The sequence below is a fragment of the Hemicordylus capensis genome, chromosome 3, assembly GCF_027244095.1.
Source record: "Hemicordylus capensis ecotype Gifberg chromosome 3, rHemCap1.1.pri, whole genome shotgun sequence".
Classification (NCBI taxonomy): Eukaryota; Metazoa; Chordata; class Lepidosauria; order Squamata; family Cordylidae; genus Hemicordylus; species Hemicordylus capensis.
In genome coordinates, this window is record NC_069659.1 from 198049592 (window position 1) to 198069072 (window position 19481).

Below are 19481 nucleotides of genomic sequence, written 5' to 3' on the forward strand. Positions count from 1 at the left end.
AACACATTAATGAAGGGCCACTGCCACCAGCTTTTCCCCCTCCCAAGCAAAACCCCAAGAATGTATCCCATGCTCCAACTTGGTTACTCACTGAGGAATCCATGTCTGGATATTTTCTTCCTTTACTCTTCCCCAGGCACTTGGTCTTCCCTCCTTCCAGCACCTGGCACCAAAATCCTTTTGCTTCATCAAACCTGGAAAATGATGCTTGCTTTAGAATACATAGATTATACATGGGTCCACATGAACTTTGAGCTAACCCTTTAGATCATTCCAAATCAACTGCTTTCCCACATTGATTTAAAAATCAACAATTTTATTTGTATGACAGTACATAGAAGTTTGGACTATTATTTTGTTGCCTTTCCAGGAAAATGATTTTTCAAGGAAGGAATTACTAGCTTCAGTTTGCCCAGAAAGTAACACACTCATCTCAGGTTGTCTGGCCCTTAATGCTTTTTCTTGTTGCAATGCGTTGATAAATTTCATTTCAACATTCACAAAATTATTTCCCTTGCTGAATACAGGTGTGCATGTTAGGAGCAAGCTTTGGGGGTGCCCATTGCACTTGGGTGCCAGGTTCCCTTTTTTATATTAGTACACATGTAAAGCAGAACCATTTATTTATTTCACAAATTTATCTATTGTCCATTGTGTGATACCAGGACCATTTACAAGAATAAAATACAAAAGCAAAACCATTAAACAATCACAACAGAGACAATAGCAGAGAGTAAACCATTAGAAATGGATGAAGGGCAGTGAGAAAGCACAAAAAGCATTTAAACCTGGCCTAAAAGATAACAGCAAAGGTGTCCAACGAGAGTTCCAACAGGCATAGCATGGCAGCCAAAAAGCCATCTTCCTGATAGCCACCCACCTCTGACAGTAAGAGCAGCAGTTGATCATCACAATGTACACATAGGCTGATACAGGAGCAGGCATTTCTTTAGGCACCTGGATCCCAAGCTATATGAGATTTTATAGGGAAGAACCAGCACCATGAATTGGGCTGGGAAACAGACCAGCAGCCAGTGGGGATATTTCAATACTGACAAGGTACACACACAGTATGCAGCTCTAGTTAGAGACCTACTTGCAGCATTCTGAACTAGAAGTAACTTACGTAGAATTTTAGAGGGCAGCCCCATCAATAATGCATTGCAATAGTCTAAATAGAAGGTTACCAGAACATGGAGACCATCCCTGTCCAGGAGATGTTTCAGCTGGCACACCAGTCTAAACTGCTGAAAGGCACTCTGTACCATTGATACCACTTGGATCTCCAGTGACAATGAGGGATACTGGAGCATCCCCATTTTTCAAGAAGAGTGCAACCCATTTAGAACAGGATGGACACCATCTTCACCAAAAGAGAACCCACTCACAGTACCTTTATCTTCTTGTGATTGAACTTCAGCTTATTGGCCCTCATCTAATCTGGTTCAGGAAGTGGTTCAGCTCTTCACTATCACTACCTGACCTGACTTGAATGTTAATCAGAAATAGAGCTGGACATCATCAGAAAATTGGTGAGGTCATCCCAAATCCTGGGATGACTTCTTCCAAAATAGCATGGGAAGCAAGATGGAACTTTGTGGAACTCCATAGCATAAATGCTGTGGAATACAGCACCACCACCTAGAAACAGCTCTGTAGGTAAGAGCAGAACCACCATCTCACTGCCCCCCACTGCAAAAATTTTCTCCCACCTCCCCCCCCCAAACAACAACAAAACCACCACCATGCCCTGAGCCATTTTTGGAAGGGTCCCAAGCTAGCTGGGACCACTTCCTCTCACACAGAAGCATATATTACCTCATATTTAATACAGCATTAACCATGATTCATAGGGAGAAGAGAAAGGCAAAATCACTCCAGACAAGGGAGGAGGAAGAAGCTCACATTCCTATAGTTGATTTCCAATATGCAAACTATGGCTTGTTGGGAGCTAGTGTTATATCTGCACCAGGCAACTTTGTTTTAGAGTAAAGTTAAAATCTCTCAGTAAAAAAGAAATCTATGAGGAGGGGGCAGTGGCAAGAAATAACATATTGCTGTAAGTCAAGTAAGTGATAACTGGTCCAGCTACTTCTTGTCCAACTGCAGTTGTGGGCAGAGTTTGGGCAATCCAAAGCAGTATGTGGGGAGGGTGCTGGGTTTTGAGCAGAATACGTAATTAAGGGTGAGAATTGGGGTGCAGGGGCGCCACACGGCTGGGGCGCACCGGGAATATGCCCTATTGCCCTGTGGGCCAGTCCGAGCCTGAGTGATGCAATGGCACATTCTTGACTGTCTGGAATGAAGTCAGAGAAGAAATGAATTGATTGGCTCAGAGTCAAACAGCAACTATGTGAGTCAGTGTGGGCCAGTAGGTGGCGTGTCGGGACTACAAAGTCACCTTAGCCATAGAGACCTTTTTTAACCAATGGCAAGGTTGAAACCCTTGAAACCCCAGTTTTCTGTCTGTAAAATGGGAAATGTCGTGGCCTGCTTCACTCGGATGGTGAGAAGCTGAATGGGTTAGGTATTATAAAATACTGCATATGATTCAATATGATTCACATGAGATGTAATATTCAACTATGACTGAACTAATGCAAGGAACTAAGCTTGAACTGTGTTCCTGACCTTCATACGATTAGAGATGATCTGCTGCACCACTGAAACCCAGTCAAATCCATACAGGCAGATAGCCATGGGCCAGAGCATGGATGTTTCCAAGGGCTCACAGGCTTTAGATACTTTGATTTGAGAACTGCCATTTGTTTAAAATATTTTATGCCACCTTTCTGCCACAAAGAGATTTTAGTCACAAGAAAGTAAACATTAAAAAGAAATGCAACAACAGTAAACACACAACACAAATCCAGATCTTAAAGCAGCAGCAGCAGCAGCAGCAGCAGCAGCAGCAGCAGCAGCAGCAAAAGGAAATCAAAGTGGTGACCGTAGACCAGAAGCCACAATGAACTTCATTAATAAACTAATTAATAGGCCTGTGCAATTCTGCAAGGACACACGGGCCTCTGGAGATTGTAGTCCTGCACTGAACCTCTCCATTTGAGAAGTTCTGCATGGGACTACAATCCTCAGAGGCCTGCACATCCTCACAGCAGCCACATGGACTTTCCAGGGAGAAATTTGGCACTCCCTGCCCGCCCCGCCCCCCCAATCCCCAACTTCACTGCACTGCCCAGATGCCCCTGCACCAGTGCTGGGTGGCCCATTAAAGGGCCCCCACCACCAATGAACTATCTGGGGCACTTGCCCTGCACTCTAATCCTTCCTGGTGGTGGTGGGCATCGGCATTTCTGATTTTCCAAATTGCACAAGCCTACTATTAATACAAGACAAACCATCAACAGAAGATTCAAGTAAACAGGTATTTCTTTAAAATATTTAGTGTAACAAGGATACTTTTCAACATATGACCATTGGCTAGACAAAGCCAATGATCATCTCTGAACTCAGATCAGAATCTTTATTATAGTCACTGACCAGAATACATTGCAGTTAAACCAACAACAATCCAATCATCTACTGTACATCAGTTTCAAACAATAGCAATCTAATGTATCAAGTCAAACAAGATAAACCTAAGTAGCATAAACAAGTTAATTTACTTACTTAACTATCTCTATCTGTTAGAATGGGGAAAGCCTTTACAATTTCTTGATGAACTTTATGTGCAACAGCACAAAACTTAGCAAAACCAAAAGGCTACATGTACATTCTTGCTGGAGAGAAGATAAGATACATAAAATTCATCTGACCTACTTGGTAAACCAGATTTTAAAAAGGAATTACCAATTTGCTACCTCTGAACTCTGAATAATGAAAGCAGCTATTAAGGAGTATTGACCTTGAAACACTTAACATGTGTACACAGACAGGCAATTCTTACTTGAGTGCTTGGGTGTAGTTGAAGAGTGGTGTGACCCCCAAAAATCTTTGGATGTTTTCCATGATGGAGGTGGGACTGTGTCGAAGTTCCTGTCCATCCACAATGAGAACCTGGATGGAAGGAGAAGCAGCAAAGGTTTCAGAGCAAATGTAACAGACTTCTGGCTGGTAGAATGAAACTTTGCCGATATTGAATCTCAGATATACAGCAACTGAGATTCAAGCCTAAAAAGCAGATTCTACACAACCATGTACAATGCTTTGAACACTTTTCCTGGGTGGGAAAGCAACGTACACATAAGGTACAGAGAGGTGCAGATGCAGCAAATGGTTTGTGGACTGCAGCTACATTTGCTTGGACTACACTGACCAGATTTTCATGGCTGGAGGCTCTTGGAGGAGGAGATATAAGTGAGTTGAGCTTCTTTATCAGCTATCAATCAATCAATCTTTATTTCAGTCCTTAACCAGGAAAAATTAACACAATGGAAAAATACTTTACAACATATGACCACAACACAAGTAAAATAATTAGACTGATACAGAGGCAGTAAAACTTAAGTAAACAATCAAAATGCAATACCAACTCCTGCCAAATTCTATGAGCAGCAGCACACAATTTGGCAGCCTTATGCAATGCGTAACCTGGGCATTCTGATCTGAAAGCAGATAAGCTCCTTTCTCAGATTCACTGGGACCACCACTATCTATACATAGTTTTCACTATCACCAAGCTGACCAACAAGGCCCAAACACATAAGAAGTTATTCTAATTTCCTTTCACTGAATTCTAATGCCCAAGAACCATCTGGTAAGGTTGGAAAGTTTGCGCATTTTAAACAACTGAATGGCTCAATAACTTTTACCATCCTGTAATCTCCTTTTGTAAGACCAGCACAGTGACAACCTCCAGGTTCACTAGTTGGGCAGATGATAGGTGGTGGCAGATAAAGTGCTAAGAGAGCCGACAGAAGTTTATTAAGTGTTAAGAAATTTGACCTCACAGTGATAAGACCCAGCATGGTGTAGTGGTTAGAGTGCTGGACTAGGACCGGGGAGACCCGAGTTCAAATCCCCATTCAGCCATGATACTAGCTGGGTGACTCTGGGCCAGTCATTTCTCTCTCAGCCTAACTTACTTCACAGGGTTGTTGTGAGGAGAAACCTAAGTATGTAGTACACTGCTCTGGGCTCCTTGGAGGAAGAGCGGGATATAAAATATAAAAATAAATAATAATAATGTCCCCATCACTTAATTCCTATTTATTCTAAACAGAAGACCCAACCACGAGGAAGTTATCTTGTGTAAGTCCCACTGAAATGAAGGGGAGTGTTTACGAGCATCATCATCATCATACTCTTGATTCAAATCTGCCAGTGGGGAATCACCTGTGTCTTGGCAAGCAAAAGTGTTTCTCTGGGAAGCAATCTGGAGAGAGGCAGGGGACAGAACTTCCATTTTGGGGGGAAATCAGCTGCTGCTAACCCTCAAGGCAGAATGGTAAGTTTCCCCACATCTAAAAGAAAAGATCCAGTTCCCCTCATTCCTGCAGAAATGGAAAAGTCTACTGTACCTGCCCAGAAGGATAATATGTCAACCACCTTTCTAAATGAGTGGAATACAATCCAGGGTTCAGACACCGGTTTTGCAGGTTGTGCAGCTCTTGAGGGGCTTGAGGCCCAGCTGAAATAATCTTGTAGAAGGTGTAGTTGAGTGCCACGGGGTCATTGTGAGCACGCTGGTGCTGCAAGCATACAAGGGGAGAGATGGAGAGGAGGGCATTAGGGGCACAGAGCTCTTCTCACCTCATGGGACAGCACACGTACACAACACAAGGGATTGTCAGCATAGTCCTGCACTCCTCACTTGCCATGGGGACAGTTGTTTTTAAGAGATTACCTGATACCAGGAGTAGGCTCGGTTCACTGGATTGATCAGGATGGTGATGATTTTGGCCCGTGGAAGGAGAGCTGCACTCCGCTTGGGTACTACTTCAGTATCAAAGTAATTGGCACTTTTCTCAAACATAAAGTCTGTGCTGGCATTGGAGGGGATGGGAAAGAACTCCATGTACCTGATAAGGAAAGAAAACAAGGAGGAGTGTGCTGGGGCATGTAGAACAATGGTGATGTGAGGGACTCAGCCAGAATCTGGCAGAAAGCCTACCACCCCGGGCATCTTGGCCTTCCATTGGGAACATTAAGACAGTGAGAGTGTCATGGAGGGATGGGCGGACATGGGCCAGTGACATATTCCAACACACGCCACCAGTGTTCTTGCCCTAGCAATGGCAGCCTGGACTCCAATCCAGTGCAGCAGCATGAACTGGCATCTGATCTGAATAGGACACACGTACCACCAAAGTACACAATCATCATACTGGCAGACGACACTCTGGTCATATGGCATTCCATGGATTCCAAGCTTGCACAGTGCTGAACTCAACTGGGGTGGAAGCGCTGCCTTCTGATGCACACCCTTATGAGACAGCGATGGTTTGTCTCATAGGGTGCCCATCAGCAGACAGCACTTCCTTCCATACTACATGCAGGAAGCTGCAGCTCGTGGCTACTATCGAAGGATTTGACTGAGCTGCCAACCAAGGGAGGTGTTTAAATCCATCCAAAGATTGCTCATCGCTAATGTTGCTGTACCATTTGAACTAAACATTTCTTGCCTCAGAGCTCTTTAATAAAGGACTGTACTCTAAACACGCACAACACTAGGGGCCAAGGAGAATAGTGGCAACGGGGCTGATTTTGCATGCCAAGTTTTCAAATGAGGGTCAGAATGTCCCACCAAAGAGAAGCAGAAGTCTGCTCAATGCTCCCCATGGGGTAGAGTATAGTGTAAATCAAGGGACAGAGGAGCTTACCAATCAATTCCTTTGTGATAGTTGGGGCCGTTAAAGAACTGGATCTCTTCATAAGTGGAAGGACTTGGGAAGTTACTGGTAACAGCTGGATGCATGGACAAGAAGAAGTGCACAGCGGTGGTGCCTGCATCAAGACAGTGAAAAGGGCCCATCAGGCACTGGAACCTCTCAAGGGCCCATCAGGCACTGGTGTAAGCACAAGCGCATTTTTTGACACACAGAACTGTTTGCTTTGAGTTACAGTGGTCTCCCATCCATTATGCTCGGCCTTCTGAGGAGTGCAAAATCCCAGGATAACCACATCATCAGCTTTCTGGCCATCCTTACTGGGATAAACAGGACCTGCATTCCTTCTAAGGTGAGCGCATGCACGCACGTGCATACAACTCCCTCTGCCCTCCGCACAGCTGTATTTAGGAGGTGCACAGTCTCCTCCTCAACTCCCTCCACCTCACTCCTGTTCCCTGGCAGCCGGAGGCAAAAGGGAAGGCAGCTCCCCTGCCATCCGTTCCCCACTCCCCACAGATCTCCCCACCCCTGCAGCTGCCCATGAGACCAAAGAGGGGGGAGCGCAGCCAGAGCGGGGAAATCAGCTTTCCCGTGCAAGTGAGAAAGCTGACCTTCTGCTCTGGCCCCTACTGAAAATGACAACAGGCGCCTGTGTGCCTTGATAATGGCATCAGGGCACATGTGCACCCGTTGCCCTTTCCAGTATACTCTTGCCACAGTAAAAGAGGGAGAGCCAATTTCCTTGCCTGAATGTGGCAGCAGCAAGAATGGCAAGGGGGTGGTGGTGGCTGCTGTGGTCGGGGGAAACAGCTGGGCAGAGAACAGGCCCATGCCCTCCCATATACCCCCCCCATAAATTTCCCCCCTCCACCAGCCTGGCCAACCTGTTCAGCACTGTGCACATCTCCCCCCTTCAAACTGAGCAAGGTCACTGTTGGCAGGTGGCTGCTGCACTTGCACCAGCCTGCCGCCATTCAGAGGCTCTCGCGTGGAGCCCTGGTCCTCCCCGCTTCAGGCCCACATCTGAATGGCAAGGACCTGGTGAGGGACCCATACTGGCCCCTCCCTCTCCCGCTGCTTCAGCATCCTCCTCGCTTCGTCCTTGCAAGGGTGGGAAGAGAGTGGGAGCGCACACGCCGGCTTACTCCCCTGCTCTGCCAGAGCCTCCAGTGGGTGCTGCCACCGCCTCATCCCACCTCCTTTCTCCCTCCCTCGCAAGGGCCTAGGGAGGAGGACGCTGCAGCAAGGGGCATTACCTCCCTGCTCCTTCTCTTCTGCTCAGGGTGAGAAAAGGTTTGCAGCTCTCCCCCCACTCCAGTTGCCACCCCAAAAGCGTCTGATGATGGGGGGGGGACTGTTTCAAAGCCCCCTGAATTTGTTTTGTTTTTGCAGCAGTTATAAGCTTGTATCCCCTCCTCATTGCATTTCTGTGGGATGTGGAGTGATCTAAGAGTTTTCTTCCCCCTTCATTGGTAGATGTACAAGGAACTGTGATACCATCCAAAATGTCAAGTCTTTGGAGTGATCACGTTGTAGTAAGCAGACCGTGTGCGGGTGTGGAATTTTATTCATAATGGCATCAGGGCACATGTGCACCCGGTGCCATTTCCAATAGTCTCTTTCTGCAGGAAGAGGGGGAGAGCCCATTTGCCCACCAGAATGTGGTGGCGGCTGGAAAGGTGGCAGCGGCATCCAAGTAGAATTGCATACACCAAGGTGCTTTTCCTCCAAGTTATTACAAAGATTCAGCAGTTTTGGGGGTGGCCGGTGAGTGAGCGACTTCTTTGGAGGGCAGCCCAAGTAAGCCTCCCCACCAGGTACTCTCCATGTCCACAGACAATAAGATCAAAGCCATAACATTGAATGGCAATGAATAAAGTTCAATAAAGAAAACTTGAAAACTTATAGTAGACCAAGATATAACAGACCATGCAAGGGCTACTTCTTTCAACAGCCCTTTAGTGCTCTCCCATTTTCCAACCAAATTCCACATCTTCAATATCTTTTATTTCTTAGGGACATCTATCCTGACTTTGCTTTTGTGCATGCAGATCTCACCAATGGTTCTAACGAAATTTGTATGTGTACACTCTGCCGAATATGAAATCATGAATGTGCTTGTCTTCTAAATCATCTGATGAGTGACACCCACTTGTGCCTCTGCCTTCAGATATCTGACTGGTGGTGAGATGGACCACCAACATGAGAGGATCTTTTACTGTGGTGACACCCATTATGTGGAACTCCCTGCCACAGGAGTTGAGAGTCACTCCCTCTTGCATTCTGCCAATGCCCAAAGACTTATGTGCTTAGGCAGGCTTTTTAATCTTGGTGTTACTCCTATGTTCTACAATTATTTAATTAGCTGCCTTTTCTTTCATAGTTGATATTGATAATTAAATTTTATATTGTTTTGTTTTGATTGCTAGCTGCTCTGGGCATCCCCATTTTGGGTGAGGAAAGAACAGGATACAGTTCATTTTTAATGCAAAATATGCATGCCCTCTGTAACTTAAAGTTCAAAGACAACTCTTCCTCAAGATATCCTGAACTTATAGATATACGTAGCTGAACAAACAGCTCACACAACAGCTTGCTATGTTGGTGTCCAGTGTTCATCCTAAGGTGTGCAAATGTGTGCATGCTCACAAGGTTTTTGATGTCTGCTCAGTTAATTTCAGATCCTGCTCAGGCTGCGTAAGGAAGGCCCCACTCTGAATGCACATGTACGCACACTGCCTTGATACTGCCGCCCAGAATAAAGCTCATTCCGCATACAGATGAAAAAAATTAGAGCGAACACTGAACAGGACATGAGCTTTGCTGGGTGAATGCATTCTGTATTGGCAAGACACTGTTTAAATGATTATGGTGGAAAGCTTTACAACACAGAAGCTCAGTTATATAGGCCAGTAAGTACATCCTTCAAAGTTTGACATAATCAAGCCTTTAGGGGCACCACTATACCTTTCCTGTGCATATCTATTCTCAGGTTTAATAGTTGGTGTTGAACAGCTCAGCTCAGCTTGGCAAATCTGGAACTGATTAGTAAATGGGTAAAACAGATGCCATGCTAACTAAGAGACTAAGAACAAACACCCTAAAGAGAGACTAAGAACAAACATCCTGAATGTGGATCTACACCCAGCTTTAAGATGAAGAGACCTGCTAACTTGGCAAAGAGGCACATTTCAATGTGGTGATTCTCTTTATATAGCAGGGAGAGAGTAACTGGCCCTATCCACACTCAGCACAGTACCTCCAGTGACAGCTGCTGGTGTCTATCTTATGTTTCTTTTTAGATTGTGAGCCCTTTGGGGACTGGGAGCCATCTTATTTATTTATTATTTATCTGTGTAAACTGCCCTGAGCCATTTTTGGAAGGGCGGTATAGAAATCGAATAAACAAACAAACAAACATGCATGAAACAATGGGAAATGATGTTACCAGTCTTCTGCGGTCCAACAATGAGGAACTTAGGAAGCCGGTCACACGTTTTCTCTTTGGACCAGATATCCTTATGCCTCTTGTCATCGCAAGGATTCTAAATCAAGTAATAAATCAAGCCTGACATCACACAGGGAATTAATTACATTATGGGCATTGGGAGAGAGTGCCCAGAACCAGACTAGTGCTTTTTCCAACCACCACTGCTCGGGTCTACAGCACATGAACAAATGCATCCTTCCAGTCGCTCCAGAAAACCACAATAATGCTCAGCATTTGCTGGGAAGCCTGCTGGAACCTTGACTCACCAGGCCATTCTGCTTACTTGCAGACTTTTCTCTTTAAAAAACAACACAAACACACACCCCTTTTTTAAATTGAGGATTTTAAATATATAAATGAAACAAATGAAAAATTCCCCCCAAAATTATGCAATATAAGAAAAACACAGTGCATACATTCAATATGTAAATACAATTACTTAGACTTGTATTTAAAGGGCTGAGAACAGACCTTTGTCAAAAGTCAGAGAAGAATACCATCTGTTATAAAATTGATCTGGTGTAGCTAACTCTTACATGAAGGTTTAATTGGATGCATTCTCTTCTCCATGATGAAATCTCTGGTCTGCAATTCCAAGAAGTCAAGGATGGAGACTGTTCAGCTTTCCAGTACACAGCAATCTGCATTTGTGCTGTACCCACTCACAAGGGCACAATTAGTGGGCAGTCCATCGTAAAGAAAAAACTGTCCCACAAGCCCCAAGGAGTAGCAACTAAGAGGCATCATGTCAAGCATGACTTCAGATAAGGTATGTGTTTAGTAACACAATCTCAGATGACACAATTAAGAAAGCTGTGCCTGACATTAGGAGGGAAGGCAACCCTCACTGAGTCATCAGCCAACTTCAATTATATTTATCATCCTTGGAAAGCAAAGCCACGAGGATGAGGGCACGATACTTTGCCTGTTCAGGGGGAATTTCCATCCAGGGTTTGTTGCTTATTTCCCCATTCCCTGCCTCCACACCTTCAGAAATCAGTAAATTCCAATATTCTTGCACAGAGAAGAGAAGTTTAAAAGCCCTGTTTTAGAAACGGAGAGTTCTCCCTCTTCCTAGGTCTTCTCCCAGTCATACAGCTCCTGAGTGTCCTCCAAATGTCCAACCTGGCTTGCACTGCAGAGACTCTTCTCACTCAGGCTTTGGTCCAGCTGGGTTCTTAGCACACCATCAGCCTATAGCCAGGGAGATGGAATCACAACTCTTCTCTCCCTAGCTAGCAGTTCTGCCCATAAGACCACCTGACAACATACATTTGGAGTCAATATACCCGTCTACCCCATATCTTGGGAATTCTCTGTCTGAACCTGTTGAGGTGGCCTTGATTGCGGTGTTGAGGACCCCAGTTTCTGGTCATGGGCAACCAGAGGGGGCATTTGCCCCACCTGGATTGAGAACTCAGGCATCCATCCCATCTTTGGTGGGGAGCTCTGAGGGGAGCAGGCAGCGGTGGTAGTGTCTTGGTGCACTAGGGGCTCCAGCCAGCCAAGTGGGCGGGCAGGCAGGCAGCAGGGCTCATCCCACCTTCAGCAGGCCAGCCTTGCACATCCCCCTGGAGGAGTAATGGAAAGGATGGATGGATGGAGGATGCACTGCTTACCTTTCCTCAGCCCCAGAAAGGGAGTGAGTGAGAGGGAGATGCCAACACTCCTCTTTCAGGGGTTGCTCAGAACTTTGTGACCATCACAACCACCCAATGTATATCTGGACTAGCACACATGGCAAGACATATGCTGGATTTGGTGTTCTTTTATAGTTAAGATGAGGGTGATTGATCAGTATTTGGGGTGAGGTGTCATCAATATGCCAGTGACACTTAGCTCCACTTCTCCTTTTCCTCCAACTCAGATATGGCAGTGGATTCCTTGAATTGAAACCTAATATTCGGCCCAGTACGGGTGAGCAATCCTAAACCCAATCCAGACAAAATGAGATAAATATGACAGTGGGTGGTCCACTCAAATTGAGAAGTAGGTGGGTTATCTGTTCTTTCAGAATGGGATTATCTGATTCCTTTCCCTTAAGTCAGCAAGGCTTAAAGCCTGGGGAATACTCCTGGATGGTCCTGGATTCAGATGCCAATGTAGCATCTATTGCCAGAACTGTCTTTTACAGTTTTGGTTAATTCACCAGTTAAAAGACTGGAAAGATGATCTTGCCATTGTCATTAATAACTTCACACCTAGATTATCACCATGTGCTCTACTTGCAAATGAAAAGCTGAAGCTAGTTCAACATAGGGGAGCCTGGCAACTGCCAAAGACCAGCTATTGGGGACACCAAGTATTGAATGAGCTCCACTCTTTACCAGCAAATGTCTATGTGTAATTCAAGGTGCTGGTTCTTAACCTTTAAGTCCTAAATGGCCAAAATCCAAGACACCTCCAAAGCACTAGATCTCAACTTCTCCCCACAATGTGTTTAGATAATCTCAATAAGTTTTGCTTAGAGTGACATGGCCACTAAAAATCAAGCTGATGGACACAAAATATCAGAGAGAGGGGAAGAATGGGAATTTTCAGTAGAGAAGACTATTCTGACTATCGGAAGGGCCATCCAGACAAGTTTCCAAACCATTTATTTTTAAATTTGTCACCACAATTATGAACTCAATAAAATTCTAAAATTTGAGCCTGAAATTCTGAGCAGGACCCGGTTTTGAAATGGGCATCAGATTCTATGCAACAAAGCCAGTTTCCTGCATGATGCAGGTTTCTAGATCACAGAACACTAATTCATGGCTTTAGGTTTTCCACTAATGCCAAGGTGCCTGATAGGAGAAATGCAGGCTCCTGTACCAATCAATTAAAGGGAATTTGCTCAGAAGCCCCTTCCTTCTTATTATTCTCAGAGCAACATCTCCAGCTGCAGGCTGGCCAATAAGAAGCTGTCATGGGAAAACCCACAGGGGAAATCCCACAACTTGCCTTCTCACCTGCCATAGAGGGTTCTTCTCCTGTGAAAATATTTCAAAATACTTCTTGGCCAGCTGGATGGGAGGCAGTGTCTGAAGACGAAGGTTGGTCCAGCACTGCACGAATTTGACTAGGCTTTCAAAAGTGTAGAGCCCCAGCCGGTCATTCCCATAGTTGGACAAGTGAGTCATGAAGATGCTGATCTACAGACAAGGAAGGAAAGGGGGATATTTGTCAGTACTAAGCTAACACATCTTGGCTGCTTTTTATCTGCTTTCCCCCCTGTCAGAGGCGTATCTAGGGACAATAGCGCCTAGGGCAAGCACTGAAATTGCGCCCCCTGTCCAAACATCTGACACCCATCTTTCAAATAACTTTACCATAATATCAGCTCAAAAATACAAGTCAAGCTTGTTAGTCTTTTAATATTTCAAAAACTATTTCGCAGTGGACGTAGCCAGACCTAAAAATGCTGGAAAACTATGAATTTCAGTATGTTGGGGCTCATGAAATACCCAAATACGATGTGGAGGTGTACTTGGAAAACTGAACAGAAGTGCCTGTCTCATTCTCTACTATGCATTGTAGCATCACTATTACATCAGTTTTAAAAATAAATGGAGAATTTGACTTTTCCCAGATACTCTGAAAATAATTAAAGGATATGCAGAGTAAACTGTGTCACTGCTTGGAATATATTCTAGTATTTCAGAAAGACAGTTAAAATGAGAGAAAGAGAGCAAGAATCTCCCAGTGGGCCTTAATACTAAGGATTTCACACTGATTCAAAGACAAATTCACCATTAATAGCCATATTATTAAGACATCACATTTAACTCACTTATCACAAGAAGCAAAGTAAGAGCAAATGAATACAATCCTAGCTCATAGGCTTTAGCTCAGTATTCACAAGCCCTGATTCTCTGTACTTAGTGCCAAACTAAATATGTCTACAGTGACATATATATCTATATATATCTATATATATCTATAGATAGATAGATAGATAGATAGATAGATAGATAGATATAATCTGTAGCCCCTTGGGGGGGGTTCCTAAAGGTCATGTGGGGGGGGGTCTGCAAAGGTTTCCCCTCCCCCCACTGGCCTCTAGGGCCTCACAGGGACCATTTGAGCATGTGCGTTGGCGGTTTTAAAATTTTTTTTAAAAAAATGGCCGCTGAAAACAAAATGGCCACCGCACATGCTCAAATGGCCTCTGCAAGGCCTGGCATGGCCTAGAGCCTCACAGAGCCCATTTGAGCATGCACGGTGGCCATTTTGTTTTTGGCAGCCATTTTTAATTTTTTTAAAAAATTTTTAAGAATGGCGCCCCCCTTCAAGTGGTGCCCAGGGCACATGCCCTGCCTGCCCCACCCTAGATACACCCCTGCCCCCTGTCCAGCAGAAGAATTCATGCTGTACTGGCTAAAAAGGACCAGGATGTAAAGAAGAAACTATTGATAGTAGCTAAAATTTTGATTGCTCATACTGGAATAATTGCATACATTGCCATACTTGGTCACAGCTTACAAGACCATATGCACTATCCATGTGGATTAAAACATTTAACTAATGGTACAGGTGGTGGGGTGGTGGCAGGTTCTTGCTTCCCTCCAAAATTCTGACTTTTCATATGTTGCATAAGGTCTTTTCAGGGAAAATGAATGGTCAGGGAATTAACCCCTGCTAACTGAGCAAAAAGACACCTTTTAAAATAATGATTCTCTTCTATTTAGCAGGGGGAGACAACTGGCCCTATCCAACCCCAGCACAGCATCCCTCCAGTAGTGGTTGCTGGTGTCTATCTTATGTTTCTTTTTAGATTGTGAGCCCTTTGGGGACAGGGGGCCATCTTATTTATGTATTATTTATTTTTCTATCTAAACCTGTGACGAAACTCTGACCTCCATCCTATTGAAGCAAGAGCATCACTCCACAAACTAGACTACCAATTCCCTAATCTTATCTGACACAGGAGACAGAGACCCTTTGCATCTCCCCACCGGGAGCGGAGGGAATTAGAATACTCTTTGAACTACAGACAGGTGTGAGACCATCTGTGCATGGCTCACCCCCTCCCTCATGGCTTTAAAGCTAGAGGACAAAGGCCTGGCCAGTGTTCACCCTTTTCCTTCTGCAAATTGGTGTTCCAGCGAAGAAGCTGTAGAGATTAACGCTCTCTCAGCCAAGGACCTGCCTATTGATAAGGTAAAGTGTGCCGTCAAGTCAATTTCGACTCCTGGTGCCCACAGAGGCCTTTGGTTTTCTTTGGTAGAATACAGGAGGCGTTTACCATCGCCTCCTCCCACACAGTATGAGATGATGCATTTCAGCATCTTCCTATATTGCTGCTGCCCGATATAGTAGCAGCGGGGATTCGAACTGGCAACCTTCTGCTTGTTAGTTAAGCACTTCCCTGCTGTGCCACTTAAGGTGGCTGCCCACTGACAGACTAAGGTAGAACTCAGTGTTAGTCAGTTAGTTAATGCTTTTGTGTTTTCTTTTGAATTCCTATGTGCCTTTCTTTACTTCCAGTGTAGCAGATTAAAGCCTTTGTCTCAGAGCAAGCTCACATGAGGGAAAGCGGAATCATCCCTGCTGAGCTACACGACTAGGCTCTTCCTAAAACTATTCTGTAATTATCAGTAGGTTCAGAAGGCTGTCACCAAGCACCCTAAAATGCTGTCACAAAGCATCTCTCTTGCAGAGATCCGGACCACTGGACTAGGTGCTGTAATCCAAGGTCCCTCTGGGCAAATACAAAAATCTTCCACATGTAAGCTTACACGGGATGAGAAAAACTGTTAGCTGCTGAGCGTCTGAAGACGTGTTTGCACCAGGGAACTCCCCTCTTCGGCTCCCCATTTTTCCTGAGTTAAAAACCAGCTTGGAGAGGCTTGTAAACAGGAAAGACTAAAAAAAGTCAGTTTTATTCAAGTACCACAGACTGCTTCCGTCTGAGGCTTTCTCAGCTTTAAATACAGCTAAGAATACTTCAGAGGGTTACAAAAATAGGTTGTCTTAAGGCATGTTTAAATATTTATAGAGTCTTTTGCAATGCCCTAGGTTGGATGGGCATAGGCTAGTGTTTCTTATTTCCATTACATTGTAGGTTACTATAATAGAACAGTATCACGAATATGCAACACACACAAAGGAATATAAGTTCTTACGCAAAGTCTGACTAGAACCTTTCCCTAGACTAAACTCCTCAAAGCCATAAGCCCTGGCTCCTTCCCTTGAACTCACCAACTCTAGCTGAGTATCACACTTCCTCCCCCCACCCCACCGCCCCCTCGGTCTCTCAAGGATCTTCAGAGTCATTTGGTGAGAGAAATCTCCTTGCTGGCTTCGACCATGAGGGAGCAAAACTCCACTGCCCCTCACTAAGCCTTTCTGCAGGTGCTTCTCCAACAAAGAACTCTCCTTCTTGTTCCCAGAATTCCCTGCAACCACTCTCTAGGTCCCACCCACCTGGTGTACTGATTTGCTGCCCTGGAGTTCACCAGTGTGTCAGTCAAGACAAGGGTTCACTCCATTAACTCTTTAGGGTGAGGGGTGGCTGATCATTACATCCAGTTTCAGCCTATTTCCCCCCAATTCCTTATTCTGTGTGCAACCTTTGTTTCTTAATAAAGTTCATATACTTAGAAGTGGCTTCAGTCTGATTTAACAGGTTCTGGAGGGTTACTTGCAAAACTCATCCCCATGTGCATCATAAGGTCATTCGCTACTGTTGATCCCCCCCCCCCAAAAATAATATATTGTTGTCTGGAGCTGGGTTGTGTGGACTATGGCTGTACAGTGCCTTTAAGTCCCAAGCCAGACAGTTCTAGGTTGTTGGAACCATGACTAAGTCAGGTCAGTGGCTTTAGATCAATCTTCAACTGCTGGCAGCCTACCTTGAGGGAGCGGCGTGCTCCTAGATTGGGATCAGAACAATCTCTCTACTGAGGGTAGATCCTAGGAAAGCCTAGAGTAACCCGTTTCATCACAAAACTGCTTTGAGAATATTATAAATATTCATAATAGTAGTAGACAAATAAGGTGATGTTAAGCTCTAATACAGGCCTTAACCAACTTTTGTTCGATCTTGGAGCCAGCCCAGAATTCAGAAGCTTGACTCATTTTTCAGCCTTCACGGTTTCAGATGTCTCCTCTACAACTTATAAATGACTGGAATTTAGTTCACAAACAGAATCATGCACCAGGGGTGGACAGACTTTAGACTTCTGGGAGCTCTTTCTTTTTCTTTTTGGCCAGAGCCTTGGGAGAGCTACCATTGTGAAATGGTGTTTGGGAACATGGAACCAGTTGCAAAATGGCTGCTTGGGGAAGCAGAACGAGTCACAAAACAATGGCTTATAAAAACATTTACATCTACACAACAACTAGTTTTAACATCAAAAACCTTCAAATGCCCAGGAGATGCTGGCCACCAAGTCATGCCTGGAAGTGCAAAACCAAATCTAAGCTGAGGAATGAATGCTATTAAAGCCTGAGACCCCTTGTTCTGGATTCTCCAAGACTTAATTAAGCATAATACTTGTAATACTTGTTAAAAATTGGAAGTGAAATCAAACAAATTATTAAGTTGCTGCCTAAGCTGCAATTAAGCAATTAGAATATGTCACCAGTCCATTTCTAAGCCATACTGGATTCCAAGATCAATCCAGCCTTATGTGTTGTGAGGTGCTTATGCACAAGCACAGTTTCTGCAAACTCATGTGCTCCTAGGCAGAGATGAGCAAAGTGAGAACAAAGGATTTTCCTATTAAACATAAAGCCTCCTACCTGGCTAAACAGACCAGACTTCTACACCAGAGTCCCACCGGTCATTATTGAGATTAGGCACAAGTGCGAGTCATCTCATTGCCACCAGGTAATAGTTATTAACACATCAGTGGAGAAGCCCAGTGGGGACAGGAAAGGCAGACATAATATATACAAAGTTCCCCGGCTGCCTCAGAGCTTCTTGGCCCTGGGCAATGTAACTGGACAGGACCAAGAAAGGTGGATAATAAGTTTCTGGATTCCATTTAATTACAGAATGACCAACTTGCAAGTTGATAGGCCCTCATGACTCCCACATGGGAATTTTGTAATTTTATGAACAGCATCAGACAGGTTAAGCTCATGTCCATTCCAGTAAAGACCCAAACCATTTTCTCACTAGCCCTGGTCTCCAGTTTGCTCATCCAGTGGGGCCATCTTAACGTGGAGGCCCAGCAGCCTTTGGGGACAAATTTCAAGAATCCTACATTTGGGAGACTCCAGCATAAGAGTGCTATATTGCCTGCTGCAAGTCACTTCCCGTCATGAGCTCTTTCTGGCTCTGACTTAGCAGTTCTGTGGTGTTTTTGCACCAATGAACACAGTGCAGCATTAGAGAGGCTGAGCTGGGGAGACTTCCCAGGAGCTATCAGAAGCAAATCATTCAACTCAATTTAGCAGCACCTCCATCCTAGTGCTAAAATATTTTAAAGTGATTGCCAGAAGGGAAAAAGTGACTTAAGCATTATGAGGTGATCGTTCACTCAGTGCACCAGATTTTCATTGCAGGGCTTTGAAAAAATGTCTTCCACTTAGGAGGTGGCAGTCTCCTGAGAATGCTTCTCCACATGTTTGGAGGGAGGATTTGGTTTCCTATATCCCTATGTGCAGGAAAGGAGATTGTTCCTCATATTAACAAGGACTTCCTCCCAGAACTGAGCCTGGGTTCCCTCATGTTATTCTAGTCCATGGAAAATAGCTTCTGGTTCTTTGACTGGAATGCAAGACATTTTGCAGCAATCCTGAATTTACTTCCCCCAGCTATTCAGAGAGAACTGAAGCACAAGAAATGATTGCCACATAGACATTACCTTAGATGACTCTGTGTGGGGGCTGTACCATGTGTACTGGTGTACTGTTTAATATTGTAAACCGCTTTGGGTGCCTTTGTCAAGGGAGAAAGGCTACCTAAAAAGGTAGTAAGTTAGTAAGTAAATACTGGCCATGATGTGGTTTCTCTGCATACAATGCTGCACCTTTTGGCATGCACAATGTATTCCCATCTTATTTGGACCTAGTGCTGTTTCAGGGGGAAATCATATCTCTAGCTTAAGCGATAAATACATCCCCCATTTCCCTCACACAGACAGGAATTTTGGCCAAAGAAGCCACAGTAAACAATTTTAAGTCCTTTGGAATCAAGAGTCACTCAATAACTGGAACTAGACCAGCCTTGTAGATCAGTTTAGATACTTTTGAATAAAGATATGACA

General features: G+C 44.5%; 1 protein-coding gene across 15 annotated transcripts in view; it reads right to left on the bottom strand.

Moving 5' to 3' along the window:
* NDST2 (N-deacetylase and N-sulfotransferase 2) overlaps nt 1–19481 on the bottom strand; it is a 193975-nt gene that overhangs the window by 1559 nt on the left and 172935 nt on the right. For all 15 annotated transcript variants that reach the window (XM_053305003.1, XM_053304994.1, XM_053305001.1 and 12 more), the window contains 7 exons: nt 13233–13415; nt 10237–10333; nt 6780–6903; nt 5804–5978; nt 5478–5648; nt 3905–4014; nt 92–194 (listed from right to left, as the gene is read on the bottom strand). In XM_053305003.1, the coding sequence (XP_053160978.1) occupies nt 92–194; nt 3905–4014; nt 5478–5648; nt 5804–5978; nt 6780–6903; nt 10237–10333; nt 13233–13415 (963 nt within the window). The remainder of the gene's footprint in view (nt 1–91; nt 195–3904; nt 4015–5477; nt 5649–5803; nt 5979–6779; nt 6904–10236; nt 10334–13232; nt 13416–19481) is intronic.